Source organism: Nuphar pumila, chromosome 12 (assembly GCF_984573655.1).
Source record: "Nuphar pumila chromosome 12, dmNupPumi1.hap1.1, whole genome shotgun sequence".
Lineage (NCBI taxonomy): Eukaryota > Viridiplantae > Streptophyta > Magnoliopsida > Nymphaeales > Nymphaeaceae > Nuphar > Nuphar pumila.
The window spans coordinates 4,114,830-4,138,497 of record NC_143260.1 but is presented as its reverse complement, the minus strand read 5'-3'; the positions used below and the strand labels follow the sequence as shown (position 1 = coordinate 4,138,497).

Here is a 23,668-nt window from a genome sequence, read left to right as displayed (position 1 = left end):
ATTCTGGTCAGGTTAAACAACCGAACGCCATTTTGGTCCGTGACCAAAGAATTCCGTTAGATATTATCCCAAGAAAGAAACTCCATTCTGAACCTTCGGACCAAACCAAAATCCACCGTCCGATCAAATCGAAAAGAAGCGAGGGAACGGATCTATACCGTCCGATCTTCTCCCAACACCATATATAAGATCCTCGTCCCCCTTCTGTCTTCCCCGTCTCTCCATTTTCACCGTAACCCGCGCGAGAGCCGCTCTCCTCTCTCGCTCTCTGCGTCTTCTTCGCCCTTGGATCTCCGAAGAAAGGGGGGAAACCAGAGGAAAAATGAGGGAAATCCTTCACATTCAGGGAGGGCAATGCGGGAACCAGATCGGATCTAAGTTCTGGGAGGTCGTCTGCGACGAGCACGGCATCGATCCGACGGGGCGCTACATCGGGACGTCCGATCTACAGCTCGAGCGCGTCAATGTCTACTACAACGAGGCGTCCTGCGGGAGGTTCGTGCCGCGCGCCGTGCTCATGGACCTTGAGCCGGGTACCATGGACGCCGTCCGCACTGGCCCCTACGGCCAGATCTTCCGGCCGGACAACTTCGTTTTCGGTCAGTCCGGCGCTGGAAACAACTGGGCCAAGGGGCACTACACCGAGGGCGCCGAGCTCATCGACTCCGTGCTTGATGTTGTGCGTAAGGAGGCCGAGAACTGCGATTGCCTCCAAGGTATGTGTAGATCGTGCATTAGAGTCCTCTGTTCTCTATTGATTTAGGGCTACATTTACGGAGAATTTTTTCCGATTATGCGTAATAATGATTAGATCTGGCATTTCTGGCTTTGGATTAGTGTTTTTTCCATCTTTGCTGAGAGATTTCTGGGTTGTAACCTAAGCAACGGAAAACATAGATCGCTTGTTTAGTTATTTTGAGTCAAATCTGCGGTTTCGGCACTGGTCTTGGGGTTTTGCGAGATGATCGGATGAAGATTTGTATTTGCTTTTTCGATCGGAAAAGGAAAAATCCGACATTTGCTGCCTTTCTTCATTTTAAGGTATTTCTTCCCATGTTTCCTGAATGTGAAATAAAGATAATCATCTTCGCTTTGTTTTTGCGTTTGATCTGGAGTTTGATTGCGACGGTGGTGAGTTCCGTTTCCTTTTTTTTGTCTCGGATTCGTGCATGTGTTATCTTATAGATTAGATGGTGAAGATTTCCCTAGTTTGGTATTTTAATATCCTTCTTCTGTTCCTCTGCTTAGGTTTTCCTGTCATTCTTCTTCTTTCTAAATTTCACCTACGCATTGATTGGAATATCTGTAAAAATACCGTTTATCATGAATCTTCCGGGCCATTTTCCTTAAGAAAAAAAACTCGACCAAATTCTGTTAGATTTTGTCTTGTTAGCCTGCATGAATCTGTTGATTTTATTCATGATGTTAAGTTTTCTCTGGCTGCAGCCTCGACTGTAAACCCTTTTAATCTTCTTCCTTGGATCTTGATATTGATTTTTGTTTTTGTTTTTTGATTATCAGGGTTTCAGGTCTGTCACTCTCTCGGTGGTGGAACTGGGTCGGGGATGGGGACCCTGTTGATATCGAAGATCAGGGAGGAGTATCCCGATCGCATGATGCTCACTTTCTCTGTGTTTCCGTCACCAAAGGTTTCTGATACTGTGGTCGAACCTTACAATGCAACTCTTTCTGTTCACCAGTTGGTGGAAAACGCAGATGAGTGCATGGTTTTGGACAATGAGGCTCTCTATGACATCTGCTTCAGGACTCTGAAGCTAACAACTCCTAGCTGTAAGCTACTTCTCCTCCCGCACTTTTTTATCCTTCTTATCTTTATGTGCACTTTAATTTCTGCTTGGATCTTTTATCATCTTCTGCTGTACCTCTGGATTTGTGTTTTACTTCATTTGAATTGGATACCATGACACCTTTTATCAGCTAGAGTTGGTTTATATCTCCAAGCGTATTGCATGTTACCTGTAGTGTAAAGCAGAGCTAATTTTGGATGTTTGAAAGCGGAAACTGGCTTATTTATCCATATGAAAGTTAGGTCAGAATCAGTCAACGAGCTGTGGTATCTTTTGCATTTGTTTGAAATTAAGTTTCCAACACCTTGATAATGCTTATTGTCAATGACTGGCTCTGACACTGGGATGATTGGTTCGTTTATAGATTTGACTTGCTTACTGTTATTTTTGGTTTTGGTCATTTTCTATGTTGGACTATTGTCCAATGTTGTTCTTATTGTACCGTATTGTAGGATATGGTATGATACATATGGTATTGAATCTATTGATGCAAGAGATCGATACAATACATACCCTTATCTCGATACGGGCGTGTATCATAGGTGTATTCCATGTATTGTACGATATGGTGCTTGCGGACTTAAAATATGCAAAATTGTGTTTTTATGTTTTTGAGTTTTAAAGAGCTTTTGAGAGCTGAAACCCTCTGGAGAGCTTCCCACATACTCCACAGGCTGTAAGACTATTTTGTGGTTTGATCTTTGTGTCGGAGAGAGGGCATTTGTGATTTCATCGAGTAAGCATGCATTTCCACTCTTTTTTCACTCAAAGAAGGTGGGTTAAGGTAAAAAAAAGTGGATTTCTACAATTTTTTCACTCAAAAAAATGAGTTTATGGTAAAAAATCTTTATTATGAGTAAAATTACAAAGCTACTCTCCAAAAAAAAAATGCCTCGAGGAGCGCTGCCCTCCTACAACCACCTTGCCAAGTTGGATTTGCGAAAATTAATGAGTGTAGCTGAGATGCGTATGCTGAGATGGATGTGTGGAAATACAATAAAAGATAAGATTCGGAACGAGGAGATACGTAAGAAGGTAGGCGTTGCACCCATTGAAAATAAGATGAGAGAGAATCGTTTACGGTGGTTTGGACATATTCGACGAAGGCCTAATGATGCTCCAGTTAGAAGGATGGAGAAATGGGAAAATATATTAGTTAAAAGAGGTCGGGGTAGGCCTAGGAAGACATGGATGGAGGTGATAAGAAAGGATATGAATGCTTTGAACCTCACCAAGGACATGGCATTGGATAGAAATGAATGGAGGAGAAGGATTCATGTGGAAGACCCATACTGATTTTCTTTGTTGGTTCATATCGCCGACCCCAATTGTTTTGGGATGAAGGCGTAGTTGTAGTTGTTGTTGTTGTAAAGATTTATATAAAGGTAGAAATCAGGCTTCATACTTCAACAACAAAGATGGCATCAAATGATCCCGCATGGCAATGAGAACCTCAAGTAATGAGTGAAAACTGATTCAAAATCGAGTGCAACTATTGTAATAATATTTTTGTTCATATAATATGAAGGTATGAGTCTTATGGTATGTTCTTAATTGTAAGATATTTAATAATTGTTCTTGTGAGATAATTGATGTTTGATGATGTCTTATGCATCTTATAGAGATATACATATTTCATATGTATTTTTATGGTTACATTTTGTGTATTTCGTCATTGTTTCATGTGTTATGATTTTTTATAATTTTTGCTATTTTTTCCGATCTTTTATTTTTTTTAAAATTTACTATTTTTTATGAAAGTATTTGATGGTTATTTTATTTTGGGAAACAATTTGATGCGTATCTTATTTTGGGCCTGACTGATATGGGTTACGATACCGTATTTACAACCTTGCAGTATTATCTTCCAATGGTTGAAGAAGTTGGAGATTTGAATTTCACGCTTCTTTTTATAGTTATTTGCCATGCTTGTATGTTATATGACTCCTTATGGTACCTAAGCTCCTTTTTTTCTTTTAGTTGTCCATCTAAATTATTTCATTTCTGCTTATGATATCTATTCTGTTTTTTTTTTTTTGTATAGTTGGTGATCTAAATCATTTGATCTCTGCCACAATGAGTGGGGTGACCTGCTGCTTGAGGTTCCCTGGCCAACTGAACTCTGACCTGCGTAAGCTTGCTGTGAACCTCATCCCCTTCCCACGTCTGCATTTCTTCATGGTGGGGTTTGCTCCCCTTACCTCAAGGGGCTCACAGCAGTACAGGGCGCTCACCGTCCCTGAGCTGACACAGCAGATGTGGGATGCCAAGAACATGATGTGTGCAGCTGATCCTCGCCATGGGCGCTACCTCACTGCTTCAGCCATGTTCAGGGGCAAAATGAGCACAAAAGAGGTGGATGAACAGATTATCAATGTCCAGAACAAGAACTCATCCTACTTTGTGGAATGGATTCCCAACAATGTGAAATCTAGCGTCTGTGACATTCCACCTAAAGGTTTATCCATGTCTTCCACCTTTATTGGCAATTCGACTTCAATCCAGGAAATGTTCAGGAGGGTAAGCGAGCAGTTCACTGCCATGTTCCGGAGAAAGGCTTTTCTCCATTGGTACACTGGCGAGGGTATGGACGAGATGGAGTTCACCGAGGCAGAGAGCAATATGAATGACTTGGTCTCTGAATACCAGCAGTATCAGGATGCCACTGCCGATGAGGAGGAGTATGAAGATGAGGAAGAAGCTGAGGCAGAAATGTGAGCGGAAAGCGAGCATGAGATGATGGGTGGGAAGGTTGAGGCCTATAGTATCTTATGTTCTACCTTGTGTTCATCATATTATACTCTACAGTGCGGTGATAGATTCCCTGGCCCTGACTGGGGAATCAATAACCAGTATTTCCTTTTCTTTCTGTAGATCTGCATTTCCTTTTTGTGTGTTTCGTTTGAATGGTAGACGTGGTATTTTCTAGATTACAGATCTGAGACTGGTACCGATGTTGTTTTGTTAGTATCTGAAAATGTTTGAACTATTGCTAAGCCGTATATAAGATACATTGGGGATTATTAAACAAGAATATCGTTTATCATCTTGCATTGGTATTCGGAATTCATATATGGTTGGATATTAGACTCTAGTTTTTGTTCGTATTCGCATTCACTTGTGCTCTCACTCATATGACAGCCACATGGGGGTGCAGCTATAAAGAGAGAGAGAGAGTCTTCCGGCTACAAAGAGAGAGAGAGAGAGAGTCTGTCGTCTACAAGTGTCAGACTCAGACTCGATAGGGTTTGTCCGGTGGACGAATTGATGGTTGGTTATGGGGGTGCCTGCATGTATCATACAAGATGCCAACTTGCTTAAACTTTGGGGTGTGAGCCTCTGTTTGAGCGTGAGGGCTTGGACAAATTTCTCCAAAATTTGGTCAGTCCACGAGCCAGTCATCACCCGGAGAGCACCGAAGTTAGAACGATATGATTGGTGCAGATGTCATCGGCTTAGATGCTTGTTCTGACAATTCTGAATTGCAGTGCTCTCGATTCCTGTTAGCTCAGCTCAGTCAACCCAGTCGTCCCTATTGAGAGTATGACCAAGAACTTGATCACAAATTACTTTCATGTGCTCTGTTGTTTTGACTAAATTTTTTGTGCGTCGACTTGGAATTCCGAAGTTTTTATTTATAGGGTCATCCGTGCCGTTGGAATCTTTTAATCGTGTGGCTTTACTGTAAGCCTTGTTTGTATTGTCTGCCTTTTGTGCGTATGTCCAAATTGGTTATTCATGTGGGCCTGCGTTCGGCGGTGCTGCACGTGCTTGGCCGACCTACATCCTCGCCCTAGCACGTCGACTGACTAGGCTCCCTCTGAAGGGGCACATAGTTAGAAAATTGCGTACTTGTTCTACCGGTTCAATTCAGTTTTTATTTTTGTTTTTCCTCCCCCATATAGTCAAGCTGAGGGCAGACCCGTGGATTCTAACCGAGACCCGTTGGTTATGATGGTGAGACATATCATATCTGGATGTTCAAGAAAAAAAAAGGGGCGAGTTATGGTAGCCAAAGAACTGGGCAGTGCAATGAGATACCAACTGATAGTCGGCTTCTCTAACCCATCGAACTGGAAGGGGAAATAAAATCCATATCTGACATGCCGCATATCATGTAGTATCATCACCATCCATTGCGTCTTCAGATGGATAGTGTGATTTACAACATCTAAAAAAATATGATTGGATAACTGGAATATGTAAAACCAGCAACATATGTAAATTGGTATGCACCCATATTTTTATAGGTTATTATTTTATTTTATTTTATTTTTTCCTAAAAATTTTACCTTACTAATGAGATCTAGATGTTTGATTTTATAAAAACAGACTCTTAGATCCCATTACTATGTATACGAAAGATCTTTTAAGGCTTGAAAACCAATGACTAAATTTTTGTAAATATTCAAGCATACAAAATCACATTTCTTATCCCATTACGATGATCCAATAATCGATTCCAAGTAAAATGGACAACGCCGAATGCATCTGCAGGGTTAGATTTGCAAAAAAACTTATGAAAATATGGGTTCATACTAGTTTACATGTTTTGCTGGTTTAGATATTTCAGTTTTTCTTGTAAACACAAGTTAGTTTGACAAATGATCAAGAATGTGACAGGTAAGTGCAAAATAATCATTAGCTTAATTCACCAGTCGTTGTCTTTAAATGTAACAACAATCTCTGGTCTGGTGGTTTTTTATTTTTCACCTCCTGAATCATAGTCTTAATCACGCTGGCTAAGCTTGCATGCCTTACGATCGCTTTACTGGCGGTGTTAACCAGTGTCATACCCCTTGCACTTGGGGAATAGCCTCGCTTCAATACAAGCAAGGACATAATGCCCTTTCTCTTTCTTATAAGCAAAGGGCTGATTACCCACAGGGATGGAATCCTGACTACCCGTCCAGTGGCCAAGGCTTCCCTCCCACTACGTCAAACGCCTTGTTAATGGATCTTGTGACACAAAAGCAACTTAACAAAAGGCCCTATGCCTGGTCTAGTGAATCCTGTGACAGAAATTAGGCAGCACCACCCATTGTTAGTTGCTTTTGTGAAATAAAGTAGGCTATCCTGCCTTATTCTCTTGTCCGAGTGTTTGGGTTTTTTTTTATTTTTGTGAATTGTACTAAGAAGTAGGCCCAGGCATCCCAGAGATCGCTCCGTTATGATAGTCCGACCTGATCACTGGTCTCATAATAAAACTGCTAAGCATTTACATTGCTTAGCTCGCGTGCATAGGGTTGTCAATGGGTCGGGTATACCGGAACACACCCAGATAACAAATTGTTGAGTTCGAGTTTAGTTGGGTAACAAAAATGAAATCTCAAACCCGGATCCATACAATTTCAGACGTTTATTTTTATTGAAAATACATATTCCTGGCAAAAAAGCATGTTTTTTTTAAGTTCCAATTTAGATGCCTTGATCTAGTTTGAGCATAGTGAATAGCTCCACTGACCGATGAGGTATGGGTTTGGACTTTAAGGGCCCATTTATTGCACGGGAAAATGATCCTTGTTCACGAGATGTGAATCAAACTGGTCCCACGGAAAAGTGGTCAGTCCACGTGGCAACATAGTGAGATTTTTGCCTTTCCCACGAAAAGGCTTTCCTGTGGCCTCCCGTGAAACAAATGATTCACCAAGTCTAAAATCACCACACATACCTTTAGAGTCAGTTTGGATCCTTTTGTCTTTGATTTGGTGACCACAAAGTTCATTTTGATTAGCCTTGTTCTAGTTAGCTTCGGTTTGATCAAGTTTTCATTAGAACCAATTGGTTCTTGTGGTTGTGGGTTAAGCATTCAACTTGTAGAGAAGGCTTTATTACCTGCAGTCCACTGGAGTCATTGGGATCCGTTGGATCCAAGACCCAACACGAATTCCACAGGAAATCCAGAGGACTCGGACACAAAACATATCCCCCCTAAAAGAAGGGGTTTGAGTTCTCTTTTTCAGTTCTAAACTTTGGATTAGGTTTGGGGAGTGGGGGAGAGCAGAGGGTCGTTGGCTTCATGATTATTGAAACTGAGATCCAAACCAGCTCTAAGCAATCTGATCTGAGTTCAGGTCTGTGTTTGGATATGTACCAATGACATGGGTTTGAATTGGAGCTGTTAAATGAGGTGAACGAGCCGAGCTCAAGCTGTTTGGGAATGGCTTGTCTAGATTCAGGCCCTGCTTGAGCTCAAATTCGAGCCGGAGCCCCGTTTGTGCGAATCAAACCCAAATCCATTCAGTTTCAAGTGTACAACTCAATCAACTTCCTAAGATGGCGTTGTTAAGATTGTGTGCGACTTTTAACGAGCCTATATGAGCTGAGTTGATCGGTTGGCTCCTGTCAGTCTAGGTTTGGCTTTGTCAAATCTGCATAGAGTTCCCAAACTTGATCCGGATCTAGTCTCCAGTGCGGGGTAAGATCTCAAAAGGTCAGACTTGGGGAGTGCCCAAAACCACATCTGCTATAAATTTCAATTTAGATGGGCCAAATCTGTTTAAGGTTAGATTCATGGGCACCCAATTTCAACGCAAAACTGGTCTAGTATCCATATCCTAGAAACATGATGAATAGGACTTTGTTCCTATAATATAAAATAGATACACTATATTGGTAAAGCTGAAAATGGATCTGATTTATGCTGGACAATGGTTGATACATATCTGGTTGACAATCCTAGATGAATGGCGCAAACCAAATATATCTTGATGTGATCAATATTTGAAGATATGAGGCCGGATCTTGATCCAATCTTTGTACGTTAGTTCTTGATCCAGTTAAAAAGGTTGAAAACGTGGTCTTTTATGTGAAAAGTAGAGGAAGGATGGATCTAATCTGGCTCCAAAACACAAATTCTGGAGCAAAGATTGATCTGAATCTAAACCCCCAAATCCAATTAGATCTAATCATAAGAGTCCAAATCTGATCTGAATGGTCAACCCGATTCTAGTTTGAGCCCAAAATGAAAGAACAATATCATGGTTCCGAGTTGGACCTACCAAACCCAGTCCATTTTACCCTTAACTAGCTGCTTATGGAAGTTGTGAAACCATAATATATGTTGGACCCAGCTGCTTGGTTGAGGCATCAACTAGTAGGGATGCAAAAGAGTTGGATTTCCGACTCAGTTTTTTGAACCCCTGATGCAGGAGCAGTCGGGTCTAGAGATTCATTTGGATCTAGTTCCAGTTTAAGGGTTTTACTCGAGTTTTATTTATATTTAGATATTTTTAATGTAATGGATCCATCTCGAACCCAAATTAGATTTAAGGTTTTTGTGTTCCTCTATAAATACTCATTATAGGGATTATTTTAGGAAGGTTGATGATTGAGATTCTGAATATTTTCTTTAATTTTATGAACCCATAGGATAACCAATATTTTCCATATATGAGTAGGGTTTGTAAAGATTAGGACTTGGGCAATTTTCGGGAAGCAGATCAGGTCATGCTGAACATGAGCGTTTTTGCTCATGCCGACATCGTGGCCGTCTGTTTGCATTTTGGATTAATGCCACGTGGTTTTATTGACTTTTGAGCTTTTTAAAATGCAAATCGGATGGCCACGATGTCGGCATGAGCAAAAACGCGCATGTTCAGCATGACCTGATCTGCTTCCAATTTCTGCAGCCCCTCCCCAGCCCCCTCACATTATGAGGAGTGGGTCTGGTGTTGGCTCCATGGACATCAAACGTGCTTGTGTCTCTAGGTTCTTTAGTCTTGCCAAAAAAGAGCTGTTCTTTAATTAAGAATGCAAATCTTATATATTTTGTTGGGCAAGTGTCAAACACCTGATTGACTGCCCCAAACCCGTTATAACATGTTTGGGGCCAGCACCAGATCACCTACTTTTGAAGTTCTTAAATTGGATCCTGGTTCTTTGATTGATCTTAGTTTTAATCAACCATGTAAGGATCTTAGTTTCAGTTCAAATGCATGCTCATTGTAACTTGAGGTTATGCATTACTATGTAACTTATACATGCACAGTGGACTTTAAAGACACCTTGTGTTGAGATGTTGCAGTTTCAAAACCCAATGGTATAGTTGTATAACTGCTAGAGGTCAGCCTAACCCCAGCTTGCTTTAAAAAATATATATATGCATATTGGACTTTAAGGGCACCATGTTCCCATGCATCCAGTTAGAAATTTTAAGAGTCCAATTATGCGAGTTATATGCTGAATGGGGTAAGTCAGTTATCTACTTAACATTACAAGTTACTCTTCTAATCTATTAAGATAATGACCTTACTTTCACTGTATTCTTCCATGTTATGGCTAAGTTGCTTATAAACAAAGGCGTAGCTAGGGGGGGGGGGGGGGGGCGGCAGGACTGGGCTGTAGCCCAGTCCTGCCTCCCGAAACAGTTAATTTTTTTTTTTTTTTAAAAGCCCAGTCCAAGCCCAGCCCTGATTCCATATGAAATAGATTTTTATCCATTTTTGTAGCCCAGCCCTGATTCCATATGAAATAGATTTTTATCCATTTTTGTAGCCCAGCCCTGACTGCAGCAAATAGTTTGATTTGTCCATATGAAATAGATTTGTATTAATAATTGTAGCCATTTTTTATACCCTCTTGCAAACAAGATTGATCTGGTTCACGTCTTCAACCTAAAATGGGGTGTTCAATCTTCATTCAGATGAGCGTTAAGGCTGGCTTGGTTCTATCTTGAAGATGAGCTTTCCTTAGCTCTTTTCTGCACCTAGAGATGCAATGGATCGGGTTTGGGTTACTTATCTGACCTAATCTGAATCCAATTAGCCAAATTAGGTAAATCTGGTACCATCTGGTTAGTGATCAGCTTTGGATTCAGTATGCAGCTTTCCATCAAATCTCGTTATGATGGATAATCCAACTGGATTACATATAAAATGTATCCGATTATTTGATCGGATTTGGATTTAGTAATACCTTTTCCCATCTGACTTCAAAATCAAATCCTATTAGGTAAGCTTCAGTAATGCCTAGATCTGAATCCAGTCCGACCCATTTACATCCTTGTCTGCATCATTCATGTTCAATGAGTGGGAAGTAAATGAATCGATCAGCTCGTGACTCATCTTGGTTCAGCTCATTACAAACTCGTTCCTATAACTGGCAAGCCGAGCCATGAGCAGCTGGTTTAGCTTAAACGAGTTGAGCCCGAACAGTGTGTTTGGCTCGGGAAAGCCCATATTGATAAATAATATATATATAATATATATTTTAAGTGTGATATATAAAAAGAATGCATAAAATATATATATATATATATATATTTCATATATAAATAACATGAAATGTTTTTACATTAGGCACGAGCTCGAGCTTGGCTCAGCTAAACATGAACACAAGCCGAGTCATGAGCTCAATCCACTGGTAAACGAGCTGAGCCTAAACAATCCCTAGTCGGGTTAGTTTGGCTCGTTTACCTGCCCTAGCGGGAAGGCAACTATTACCTTCAGTTTGTCTGCAAAGCTCTTGAAACTTTTGTCCATTGTTTACTCAATAATAACAAAGAAGGGGTGAACCATAACCAGTTAGAGGTCGATTACTTTAGTCAGTATCCAAGACCCGGATCCAAACAGAAAGTTTGGATTGCCGCTGCTTCCAAAGGCTGTACCTGAGTGTTAACGTTTTACATTACAACTAATCTTTGGTTTAATATTCTAAACAGATTTCATTTTCCTGAGCAATTTCCAAACGTTTTAAGATTTTGCAGTCAAATTTAGTTTGAAAAAGTTGCTATCAGGTATTTTGCTTTGTACCCTTGGTCCTACATGCATCATGTCCAAGTGCATTAGGGTATTGTTAGATCTTTAATTTAGCTTTGTAAAATAAGCCACTTTCTCCATTTGATGATTGACTTGGCAGGTGCAATACTTGTGCTTAACAGGTTCTGTGTTGTCTTTTGTCTCATATTATGTCAAGTAATTGTATATCACTCTAAGAAACAGCACCCCATATGTTGCACGTGATAGTGTGGGGCTGAAAGAGACCATTCAAGGTGATGGAAATGAAAGGCCACTGGCCCTATTGTACAAGTTAATAAATGAAACCAAAGTTTCAACTATTTCAATAAGATGAGGTGCTGTGTGAATCAACAAACTGACAAGGGCTGTCTCTGTTGGTGTTGCAATCTTGTGCTGGCATAGCATGATTTTCATATATAAGATGTGGATTAATTAAATCTTATATTAGCTTCTTCTTTTTTTTAATACTATTACTATTTTTTTAAATTGCACTTAACCATTAGAGGTGGGAGCTGTGCCAGCCCAGCCCATCCCACCATGGGCCGGACCTGTTTTTTTTTTTTTTTATATTTACACGAAGAAACCATCCCCAAGATCAGAGACCTAGCCATGCTGACTTTGCCGGTCGTACTTACGGTCACTGTCATGACAGTGTAAAACTCCGTAGGCATACCCTTTACCCTCATAGAGTCATCACCCTTTGGCTTGCGCAAGGGGTGACATCCATGAGATTTAAACCTAGACCACCTGCCTAACAGCCTAGGTTCATTAACATGATGAGCCGGGCGGGCCCGTTGCCCATCCCTACTTACCAAACAGCTAACAACCAGTCCAAGACACTTGATTTAGTGTGATTGTTTTCATTCTCACAAGTCACATGACTCTCATCCACTCATGCAGTTAGTTAACAAATAAACTTATGGTTGTATCTTAAATGAAGTTAAAAATATGACCCCCCATGCCTTAACTAAGGATATGATTTTATCACCTAGGCTAGCCTTGAGGCCTCTGTCCAACCAAACATGGGTCAACATGCTGAATGGCAGGTTAGTTCTTGGTTGAAATTTTAAGCCCATCTATCAAAAAGGACTCACCAATCTCAGCTACCCAGATTTTTGTTGTACCCAAGGTGACATAGTTAATTAGTAAGATAGTTGGGTTGGTCTGGTCTTAGATGGAATAAGCTTATTGTGCACATTTCATCGCCTAAACTAACACCTAGCTAGGCTTCTGTTTGAATGAGCTAAAGTACTTGATGTATTTCCACCATTGATTAAATGTGAACCCTCCCATCAAATGATGGTATTTGCCAATCAACAACATACGATCATAAATCTCGTTATTCAAGATTTTCTCATCAAATAAATTATTTTAAGAAATTCAAAAAATCGTTTTTCTCAGGAACATATAGGTATCTTCAAAATGTAAGTGTATATAAAAAGTATATAAAATATAAAAGCATTTAACTATATAAATATAAGTGTCGTGTCGATATTTTAAAAAACTGACATAATCCCGAAAAAAAAAAGTTATTTTCTTGCCTAGTTTCTGAATATTGCATAATCTCATGATAAAATTAATTGCAAGCTTTTTAAGAAAATGGCCGATATTTGTGAATATGCTCAAGACCTGAAAACCAACAGGACCTAAGTTAGTTTTGGACCATGTTGCAGGACACGCCATTATTGGCCTTGTGTCTAGTGACACGACACGACGTGGCACACGGACAATATCTTATTATGTTTAATACTTTTGATAATCTTCAGTAATATTTACAATGATAAATATATTTAAGCAATTAAATAACGAAAGACAAATCCTTGCCTTCTTGTCCCGTTTCTGAAAAAATTTGCAGCATCTCGAACTTTTATCGAGTCACGGTTCTTATTGGTGTCATTGTGACATAGAATCTAGACATACTGAGTTGGATACATTTGATTGTCTGCAGAGCCATAAATGACTACGAATTCGGCAGTTTTGGATCATGACTTGTGATTAGGGGTGTCAATGGGTCGGGTTTGACCTGGACCCGACCCGTACCATACCCTATAGGGTCAGGGCAGGGTTTGGTGACAAATAAGAAGGTCCGATTCAAAATCTAGGTGAAAACCGAAGGGTCCCATTAATATATGGAGACGGGTATGGTTTGTGAAATTTCATACCAGATCCAGGCCCAAACCGAGTTCCAACTAAGATCCACAAATTTTCAATGTAGAAAGATAAAAAAATATTCTTTTACCGGATATTGTCCCGGTCTAGTTCATGTCATCCTTATAAGATCTGGGCATGGTTTCTCTTATGGTGGATCCGATTGGACCCGATTCCATACCTGATACCATCATCTCAAATAAGGTCCGTGTTTGGTTTCACCTGGGTCCAAACCAAACCCAACCCGAATCTCTTCGATCTTATGTTATTTAGATCCATTCGAATAGCAGACATGCCTTGCAGAGCTTTTGCTTAAACCTAAATCGAGTTGGTGGTCATTCTTCTTAATTTGTTCCATGCACTATAAATGAATTGGGGATATGTATGTGTGTGTCAAGGTCCGGATCCTATAAATCTTATTAGTCTGATCCGGATCTTACCAGAATTGGGCTGTTAATGTGCATCCATATCCAGATCTTGTCAGCCTGGTTCTGGATACAGGACCACAAATATCCAATCCATTTTACAACTGCCATATTTCCATCCTACAAGAAAACTCAAGGCAGGATCTTAGAAACTCTGGCTGTTTGAATGCAAGATGCATTTGACTCAAAGGCATCACCCTCATCCAGCCAATATAAGTATGTGATGATTGGTCAGGTCTAAGTAAATCCTTTTATATAATGAAATACCCCTTAGGTCTATGCCTTGGCACACACGGATTGCCCAGTTAGCCCTCATTATTCTTGGTCAGCGACCTTAATAAAGGGTTAAAAAATAGGAGATAAATAAAAAAATCTATTAAATGGTATATGCGTTTGACTTGGCTAGCTGACAAAACACATTAACTGATTGTTTATAATGACAATAAATAAATAAAAAAATTCAATTACCTCTCAAACGTTTGGGTCTAATTCATGCACACACAAAACGTTTGAGAGTTTGCAAATGCCCACCAAATTTTTTTACCTGCTTTGATCAAATCACTCCAGTTTAATTACCTCTAATAATCACTCCAGTTTAATTCTCACATGAGGAAGCCTAGTTTTTAAGATTTTTTTTTTTTTGCATCATTTCTCATCTCTCTCTCATACCAGGAGGCCTAGTTTTAAGGTAACAAACTGTACTTGCTTACCAATCTTGCCCAACCTTGACAATCATTTCACATAGTATGACAGAGAAGGCCTTTATATGTCCTTGCTAACAACCCAACTTGTCAAAATATAGTAACAGTCAACCCGTGTAACCCATCAATTCATGAGCTATGACCCTACTGTGAGATGCGGTTCCATAGTTTACAACATATTGGATAGTATGATAAGCCACATTTTGGTATTTTTCTTTTGAAAGTCATCAAATATTTGTTATGGGTTGATTGGCTTATTGCAATTTAAACTGAATTGTATAATTTTTTTTTTTTTAAATTTGCCAACTACAAGTTGTGAGGTGTAGTAGTGCTCATAGTGGCAAAAGTTGAAAAGGGCAAAATCTAGGGAGATTTTGAAATTTTTCATAAATCTTGCAATTTTTTGGCAAAATCTCGGCAATACAAAATAAAATTAAAAATATTAAAAAATTATAAGAAAATTATAAGAAAATATAAATAAAACGCAATTAAAAATAAAAATCTTGCGATAAATATTTGCTAAAATGGTAAATATCGTGATATTTTTCACGGATTGAAAATCTCGGGAGAAATTGCCGTTTTAAACTTTCAGGCAATTTCTCATGATATTATCACGAGATTTTTATAAATCTCGCGCTATTTGTTACAGAGGTAGCGCTTAGTGTCTTGTTTCTTGTTAGGGAGGTCAAGAGTTCACGTATCAATGTAATTAATTAACCTTTTACATTAAATAAATTTAGTTGACAGCCTTATACATCTACTTTCAAACTTACTTTGTTCATATTTTTAGAATAGGGGTAAACTAATAATTTTATTTCATCAGTTATAGAGGTAAAATGATAACTTCAAAACATGAGTTAGTGTTAACCCACAAACAATCCAAGGTTATGATTAGGTAATTTGATTAAAAAATAAGAAAACTTTGGTGGGCATTTGCAAACAAGCAAAGTTTGTGTGGACACATGAATTAGACACAAATGTTTGGGGGATATTTGAAATATTTCCTAAATAATATAATCAGAAAGAAAGATGGGCTTAGCCATCTTCATTTATTTCACCTTAAATATTCTGTGATAGAAGGATATCATCATCAATAGTTTTGAAGAGCCTTTATTTAGTGTGGTTAGTTGAGTGATACTCATCCTCATGGGGTGAGCCTTAATTAACATATTAATACATGATAGTTCCAATCCAATTTTGACCCAACCGCCTAGTGGATCCAATATGATGTTGATTGGCCAGGTTGGATGTGCTCATATAAATAGGTACAATATAATTAATCTAAATAGGTGCAATATGAGAAAAAGAAACCGATCAATTAGGTCTAAATCAGATTATCCAAGGGAAAACCCTCATCACCGATTGCACGTTGGCTGGCCTAGGTTGGTAAATTAAACCCTTAAGGTACCCCTGCCCACTGGGAGTAAACCATGTTAAACGCATCTGTAAGTTAGATCTAGTATTTGGTCAATAGAACTATACAAACAAGAGTGTGTGCCACCATAATAGTATTATGGTACAAAACCACCATATATTTTCTCTTACTTAAATGCATCTTTTTTAGTTTTTTTATTAAAAAATCCATCCATCATTGTTGTAAGCGCTTTAACAAAAACATAAATTTTTAAATGAGAGTGTAGTTTTCCTAGTATAGACAATGCATTTTCAAATATCAATAAAATTCAACTTAATAATGAAAGAAGCAAGCTTTTCAATAAAAAAAAGCAAACTTCTTACAAAGTTTCAAAAATGTTAAAAAGCTTGTGGTTCATACTAGGGATGCAAATGGGTGGGATCCAGGATGGAGGTTTTGCAATTTTTAGTTCTTCCGGGTCTCATTCTAATCCGACCCGTTTGCATCCCTAGTTCATACTCCTGAAGCGGATTTCGTAGGAAGCAAGCTTTGGAGCTTTTTAAAAGCTTCCTGCACCTGTGGAATATTGTTGCTACTGACATGGGTTTGGATTGGACATTGAACTGAAATATTTAATCAGGCCTCGTTAGCCTCAATTGGATAACTTGTCGAATCGGGCTTTTAAAACCGAAATCCAATTAATATATCTAGATCAAATTGCATCCAACTGGCTCGAATGTTTAAGCTAATCTTGTAAGCCCTAATTCCATAAATGGATGGATTGGGCTCTTAAATCCAAACCCGATGAAGATGTCCGGATCAAATTATTAGTTTCTAAATGTAACTCCAGATCAGATGAGCATAGGACGGTAACATATTTGGATACGGTTTAGAGGTATCCAAATCCAGGTCCAGAACTAATGATACGTATTTCAAAGATCCATGCCCATTACATCATGGCTTATTCCACATAAATGAGCTTGGTGCTTATGTAATTTAATATTATTTTTTGTCACAGAATTTATTTATTCCATTGAAACCTTCAATCTTTATTGATTCCATTGAAAAGGCTACGTTGCATTTTTCATCCTTTTCACTGGTCAAAAAGGGTGAGCGTTAGAAAGCACTAGAAAATAAAAGAAATGAAAAAGGAAAAAAGTATTGGAGAAAATAGTGGGACATTAAAATATAAGGAAGAGAAAACGTAAACATGGGGTCCCACCCAACAACGATGAGGGATAGAGGGTGAAGGGTGGATCAAAGCCGCGTGAGCCCAACGCTTGTTTGAGAGGTTTGGTGTCAGTCAACTACCCAACTTCACCAAACACCCCAAAGTGACCCAACCCCCCCCCCCCCCAAACATTAATATGATTAGTTGCTTCAACAGCATAAATGTGGCCCTAACAAGATGACCAGTTTTAGGCCCCTTGATCTTTAAACCATTTTGACCTTGTTAGCTAAAAGATCTTGAGAGTCAACTGAGGCCATATATCCATGTTTATCTAGGAAAACAAAAGTTTATCTAGATGAAGGGGATAAACTGGGATATTGCATTTTGGATCTCTCTCTCTCTTTCTCTGCAGAATCTTGATTTCATTTTTTTCAAGGCAAGAGGATCCTCCAGCGTTTTTTTTTTCTTCCAAAATGTGAAGTGGCTTTAAGACACAAGCAACCAATCATAAAGAGGGATGATAATTTTGTTCTTTCTGATTAGGGCACCAGCACATGGGTGAGGACATGAATTTCTTGAATTCATGGGGCAGGATAGGATTTATATTAAACCTTCCTGCATCCTCTTCAAACAAACCATGATTTTAGACTAGGGAATGCAAATGTCCAAAAGAAATTGCAGCAACATATCTGTATATGACACTGCACCATGTTTAGTTATGGGCTCGTGGATCACATGGGCAACAACACTTGGACAGACTCGATAGAACTTGGACTGAACCAAGTGCAAGACACCTGATTAGAAGGGTTGTAGATTTGGGTTTGTCCTGGATCAACTCTTCTTAGCCAAATGAACCAGACAGGCCATGAAACAGGACCCCACTGAATGGACTACAACCAATATGCAAATGGAAATTATTTTATTGAAAAATGGGTCCAATATCTTCAACCAAAATCCTTGGCATTTATTATATATACAGTGGCCCACGTTTCCCTAAACGGGTGCCCACCACCAGCCTTTGTGGTTGTGGAAAGCTTTGAGCCTTTGACATTGAGAATGACACTTTTTTGGCCCTTTACATCTCTCTATTGAAAATAACAGGACAGGCTGACAGCCATATGCCCTAACCATATAAGCGGCCAATAACACCATAGTTTCACTTGAGATAAAATTCCACAAGATTGGGCACTGAATACAATTGGAACATATCTAGATATAGATTGAAACAAGTTAAATATTTATGAAACCAGCTAAAAGAATCTGCTCTCATCCTCCCATCGAATTTGGAACAGAGAATCACTTTCCTTTAACTTATGAAAGAAGAATTGCCTCAAAAAAGAATATGAAAGAAGAAAAGAAAAACATTTTAGCAAAATTAGGAAATCCCATGGGTTAAACAGTTTTAACACCAATAGTCCTTTGTAAGAAAGCTTTAGAAATGTGGAATTATAGACGAGATACACATACACCGTTTGGACCATTTTGTACCCACGATAAAACAGCCAAATTAAGAAAAGACCTGAGTAAAGACACAGACAGAGATCAGCCATTGATCTCTCTCTCTCTCTCTCTCTGAAAATGGACCTCAAAGGAATCCCAATGATGTAAGTGCTCTTCAGTATGTTTGTCTTACATTTTATACTTTACCACACATTGAGGATTTCATGTCTTTTCCCCTTTCCGTTTCTCTACATATATTTGTTTCAGTGTTTCTACCTTGTAATGAATCTACATATCTTGTTTTGCAGCTGATGTCTGCCCCCAACATAGAGAGAATACATTGCTACTATTACTAATGCTTGAACCGCAATGTAGAATTCTACAAACAGCACTCGTTGATGCGGGCACTCCTTACATTTCAGTTTCAGCTCATCTATGAAAATAAGAATCTTCACCCAAAGGTCAAATCCTAGCATGATCCTTCCCCGATGATACAATCATACAAGTGATTCCCTCTCCTACCATGATTTAGGAATAACCCATTTTATCATTTCCCTCCATGTGTTGATCCCTAGAAAATGTTGAACGACATGCATACGCTCCATGCATTCGTAGTTGCCAATGTAAGTACACCAAACTCGAAATAAATCAAGCAACAGAGAAAATTGCATTTCTTTGCAGGTTATGAAACAAATAGCCGCATAATAGGATTTTCTGATAAATTTATCTCGGAAATGAGCTGACAAATTTGAGTCCCGACTCATGTGGAGTTCAAGACAGTTCCATAGTTGTGATTGAAATGTCATAAGATTTTAATTCTCCATATACACAATTCTATTGTAATTTTGATTTTTACCTCCTGCAACCTTGATTTTGAAAAAGAAGGGTCGCGGTCCGGGCATTCTCTGGATAGAAATCTATCACGTGAGGTGAAGAGGAGCTGCACTTTCATTGCAGAGCTTGACTGTAATGGATGACATGCATCTGTCGATCTCATAGCTGCAGACAAACAGGTTTAGGCTTCCCTTCATTATTTGTTTGAAGATGGAAGCCATCAGTTGGAGTATACATCTGTTCAAGACAACTGCAATTGTTTAGCGCCGTCCATTGTTCCAATGCCGATTGTGAAAACCAGGTTTCACGTGGGGATGTCTCTGTATCAACCCCTGTTTGGGCAGATCATGCAACTCCATGACTTGAATTGTTCGTTGCTTCTTTGCTGTCACCAAAAAAAGACCAGCAATTGCACGACAATTCAATAAATCTGATTGGTGCTACAAAAGTCTAACGCTAGATCATAAATCTAGACGCCCACTATAACTTGAATAGACTAATGCAAATAGGCATCATTTTCTCAAAGCCAACTACATATATTGAACTGCAATTTTATGAAAGCACTCGTTAATGCAATCCAGAACTGCAACTTGGACACAACATTATTAAGTGGATGAAATTAAAGAACGAACCATTTTCAGCTTGTTGGTACCCTTCATGAAGCTTTCTCTTGGCGGCCTCGAGCTTCACTCTGACCGACATGTCATCTGAACAGTTGGGATTCTAGAATCCAGAGATGATAAGTACGATTCAATCCTCGAAATCTAATTTGGTGACAAACACAATTTTGAATTTTGAATTTTACTTACATCGGGAAGGCTGGCCGATGCTGTCGTTTGGACAGACTCTGGCCTTTGCTGTAGCTTCAGTTTAGTAACGAGTTTATTGTCTGTCAAAGGCTTTGGAGGCCTCCCTGGAGCTGAATTGCTCGCCAGATTATGGGAATTTGCTACCTTCGTTTGCCTGTTGTCTACAATGGGCTCTTCTTTTCTAACCACCCCCTTTTCTTCCCTGACAACGTTCCCCTCGGGCACATTCACTTTCCTCTTCTGAATACTGTTTTCTACATCACATTTTCTCCCATTTTCCTTGACCTTGTCACGATCGCCACCATTCCGTGGATCTGCAACATAATATACAAAAAGATATTAGTACCGAGAAAGCTACAAAAAACATGGCAAAAACTAAGAATTTTATGAAAGTGAGGAACTCACTTCCATCATCATCCATCCCGTCGAAGAACTTGAAGAATCAAAAACCCAAAAAACAGACGCAAAATCAGATTCAGCAGAAAGAAGAATCAAATATTCGACTTGAATCACAAAGGGAGAAAGAGAAGAAAACAAAAAGAGTGCCAACATGCTGCGTGAGAATGATCAAGTCTACCTGAGAGAGCTCAATTGAAGTAGTCTGTGTAGCCAGGAAAAATCCTTCATCCAGTGGAGGAGAAGGTAGTCCTTCTTCTTCATCCAAGGTGGAAGGATTAACAGAGTCTGGCGAGTCACCTAGGATTAACCAAAAGAAGAGGGATTGTTTCATAACTGAGTTACTGGAACTCACAAACACTTAATTTAGGAACAAAAGAAGAAAAAAAATTACCTGTCACAGTAGAAGCGGTTCGAACCCACTCATCAACCATATCCTTCCAACAACTGCAACAACGAAAAATAAGAAATTGATTGATTTGTTAGCGAATGGAGGTCTTCTCAATCCCCAGCATCAGCACAGAAACGAGGTGGGAATAATTCGAAACATCGCAAACTAAAAGAATAACTGGTTTTACCCGATAAGCGTCTTTGCTAGATTTCGTATCTGCTTAGACACATGCTTCTTCAATCTGCTAACAGCTCTTCCAATCTCTGTAGCCTGAGAAAAGGACACAGAATTCACCAAAGTTCCACTTCAATCATGGTTGCCAAAGCAAACTAATAGGAAGAAAAGGACCAAAAGATTATGCTATGTCCACCTTCAAGGTGTCAACAGAGAGCTCCATCAATTGCAGCCTCCTCAACGAGTCGAACAAGGAAGCATCGGACTATCAAAACAGAAACACCAATATAGAAAATCAGACACCAACATCATGACAAAATACTCAATTATGATAGCGAACAAGAACAACCATCTCCTAAGCACAGAAAAGTTTTGCAGAGAGTACCATGCTCAAGAAACAAAGCAAAACATCCATCACAAGCGCATAAGAGAAAACAATTTTAGCTCACCGTCTGATTTTCCTCCCAATTGACAGAAAAAAACCATACACAACATACATCATGAATCAAGAATTGCAACGTCGTTTGAAGCTAAAAAAACTTTAACTCATCCCTTCAAACTAAAACAATGAAACCAACAAGAGAAATTCATCTCTCCGACCACCAATAACAGTAAAAGACAAGATAATTCACTGTGCACTTGCAGAAACCGATTGGTCAAAACATGTACACCATCAAGACTAATAAATAAACAAGCAGAGTCAAGCACCAATTTCTTCATTGCCCAAAACCATTCATCCAAAACTCAGAATTTTTTCACCAATGTAACAAAGAAAGGACTAATCCTTATACCTCATCAGGACTCTCCAGCACCACTCTAATCCTGAGGACCTCACCCACAATCTGAGACTCCTCCTCAATCTCCTCCGTGAGAGCCTCTGCCTCATCGTAACTGTAGTTGCTGATCCTGTTCCTCTCATTATCGTCGCTGCTGCTCTGGACCTTGCTCTCCTTCACATGGCACCTCTCTGAGCCACCATCTCCGTCGTCCGCCGGCTCCGCCAGCGTCGTCGAGGCGCATTCGACGCAGCGGATCAATTTGCAGGCGAAGAGCTTCTGGGCGATCTCGTCCCTCTTGATCCTGAACTCCTTCGGGCAATCCGACGCCGCAACGAGGATCGCGTACTCCAGAACGTTGAAGATGTCGCCGTCCGCTCCCCGGAAGAACTTCCGCCACCGGTCGATGATGCCGGATTTCGGATTCATGCTGCGGAAAAGGACGACCCACCGAAAATTTTCGACGTGGGCGCTGAGATTTCCGCCAGAAGGATCAGTTTCCGGTGTAATCGGGGATCATTCGCTCGGAAGAACGATACGGGTGGGGATTATTTTGCCTCAAAAAGACAGACGTTTTCTGGCCGGAAGAAACAGATGGGTGGGCGAGTTGCTTGCCGAACAATGGTGCACTAGTCTACACAAAATTATTCACCAAAAATCCAGATGGGCACCCGGTTTTTTGACGGAAAGGCCCAAAATTGTCTGAGATTAAGCCAGATTTGGTCAGAAGAAGGCGTCGTAATCGATGTTACGTCAGATTTTCCAATGAAACCTTCCGTGAATCCCGGATTTCGGCCGGAGAAATGGACGGGCGTCACAGCAAAGTCACAAAACAATCCAGAGACGATCTGGAAAGAAGTCCCGATTCTTATTCTCTCTCTCTCTTCTTTAGTTCTTTGTTATTTGTTTAGAGAGAGGGGAAAGAGAGAGAAGAGGTGGGCTAGCGAAGGGAAAAAGGCCGGCGATCAGAAGGGAAGCCAAACCGGTTCCTAAAGACGAGAGGTCGATATCGAAGGGAGGACGGGGCGGGGAGTTGGCCTTCCTGGTTTTCGATATGAGAAGCGGTTTCACAAATCCGCCCCCTCGACGGACCCCTCCCTTCCTGTTTGTTGACTTATCCCTTCCCCTCCTTCGCCCCCCGTCCCCAAAGAAATTCGTTCGAAGCAACCTAAAGAGAGTTTCTTACTTTCTTTCTTTCCACTACTCAATTTATTTTTTTATCTATTAAAAAATACTTTCTTCCCTTCCACTTAAGAGAAAAAACTAAAAAAACTAAAACAAAATATAACTCTCTCTCTCTCTCTCCAATTTTATCTCATTATACCCACTCTCCTCTTTTGTTTTAACTATTTATCTTTGACTATCTCTATTTTTTTGGCTCTCTCCAAATTTATCCCACTATCCTTTGTTTTAATTTTTTTTCTCTCCATCTAATTTTGAAGCTCTCTCTGATTTGATTTCACAATATACCCTCTCTCTCTCTCTCCCCCCTCTCCAGTTTTAA

The 23,668-nt window shown here is 39.7% G+C and overlaps 2 protein-coding genes across 2 annotated transcripts; one reads left to right on the top strand and one right to left on the bottom strand.

The window, feature by feature from the left end:
• Window positions 1-219: 219 nt before the first annotated feature.
• LOC149819708 (tubulin beta-6 chain) lies at window positions 220-4,851 on the top strand. The gene is made up of 3 exons (XM_089983943.1): window positions 220-716; window positions 1,522-1,791; window positions 3,853-4,851. Exons 1-3 carry the CDS (start codon window positions 323-325, stop codon window positions 4,524-4,526), a joined length of 1,338 nt encoding a protein of 445 aa, XP_089840069.1. The 5' UTR covers window positions 220-322; the 3' UTR covers window positions 4,527-4,851.
• Window positions 4,852-19,480: 14,629 nt separating this feature from the next.
• On the bottom strand, window positions 19,481-23,313 carry LOC149819707 (putative mediator of RNA polymerase II transcription subunit 26b). The gene is made up of 9 exons (XM_089983711.1): window positions 22,180-23,313; window positions 21,585-21,653; window positions 21,402-21,484; window positions 21,218-21,270; window positions 21,005-21,123; window positions 20,833-20,860; window positions 20,428-20,741; window positions 20,251-20,341; window positions 19,481-20,003 (listed from the first exon to the last, which is right to left on the bottom strand). The coding sequence occupies exons 1-9, from the start codon at window positions 22,591-22,593 to the stop codon at window positions 19,879-19,881; spliced, it is 1,296 nt and encodes a 431-aa protein (XP_089839837.1). The 5' UTR covers window positions 22,594-23,313; the 3' UTR covers window positions 19,481-19,878.
• Between the last annotated feature and the right edge of the window lie 355 nt (window positions 23,314-23,668).

Excerpts from the sequence above, each read along its gene's own strand:
- LOC149819708 (XM_089983943.1), top strand. The coding sequence starts at position 323 with ATGAGGGAAATCCTTCACATTCAGGGAGGGCAATGCGGGAACCAGATC. Across the intron at positions 717-1,521 it reads GAACTGCGATTGCCTCCAAG|GGTTTCAGGTCTGTCACTCT; the intron begins GTATGTGTAGAT and ends TTTGATTATCAG. Across the intron at positions 1,792-3,852 it reads GAAGCTAACAACTCCTAGCT|TTGGTGATCTAAATCATTTG; the intron begins GTAAGCTACTTC and ends TTTTTTGTATAG.
- LOC149819707 (XM_089983711.1), bottom strand. The coding sequence starts at position 22,593 with ATGAATCCGAAATCCGGCATCATCGACCGGTGGCGGAAGTTCTTCCGG. Across the intron at positions 21,654-22,179 it reads TGCTGGAGAGTCCTGATGAG|TCCGATGCTTCCTTGTTCGA; the intron begins GTATAAGGATTA and ends CTGTTTTGATAG. Across the intron at positions 20,004-20,250 it reads GTACCAACAAGCTGAAAATG|CAAAGAAGCAACGAACAATT; the intron begins GTTCGTTCTTTA and ends TTTTGGTGACAG.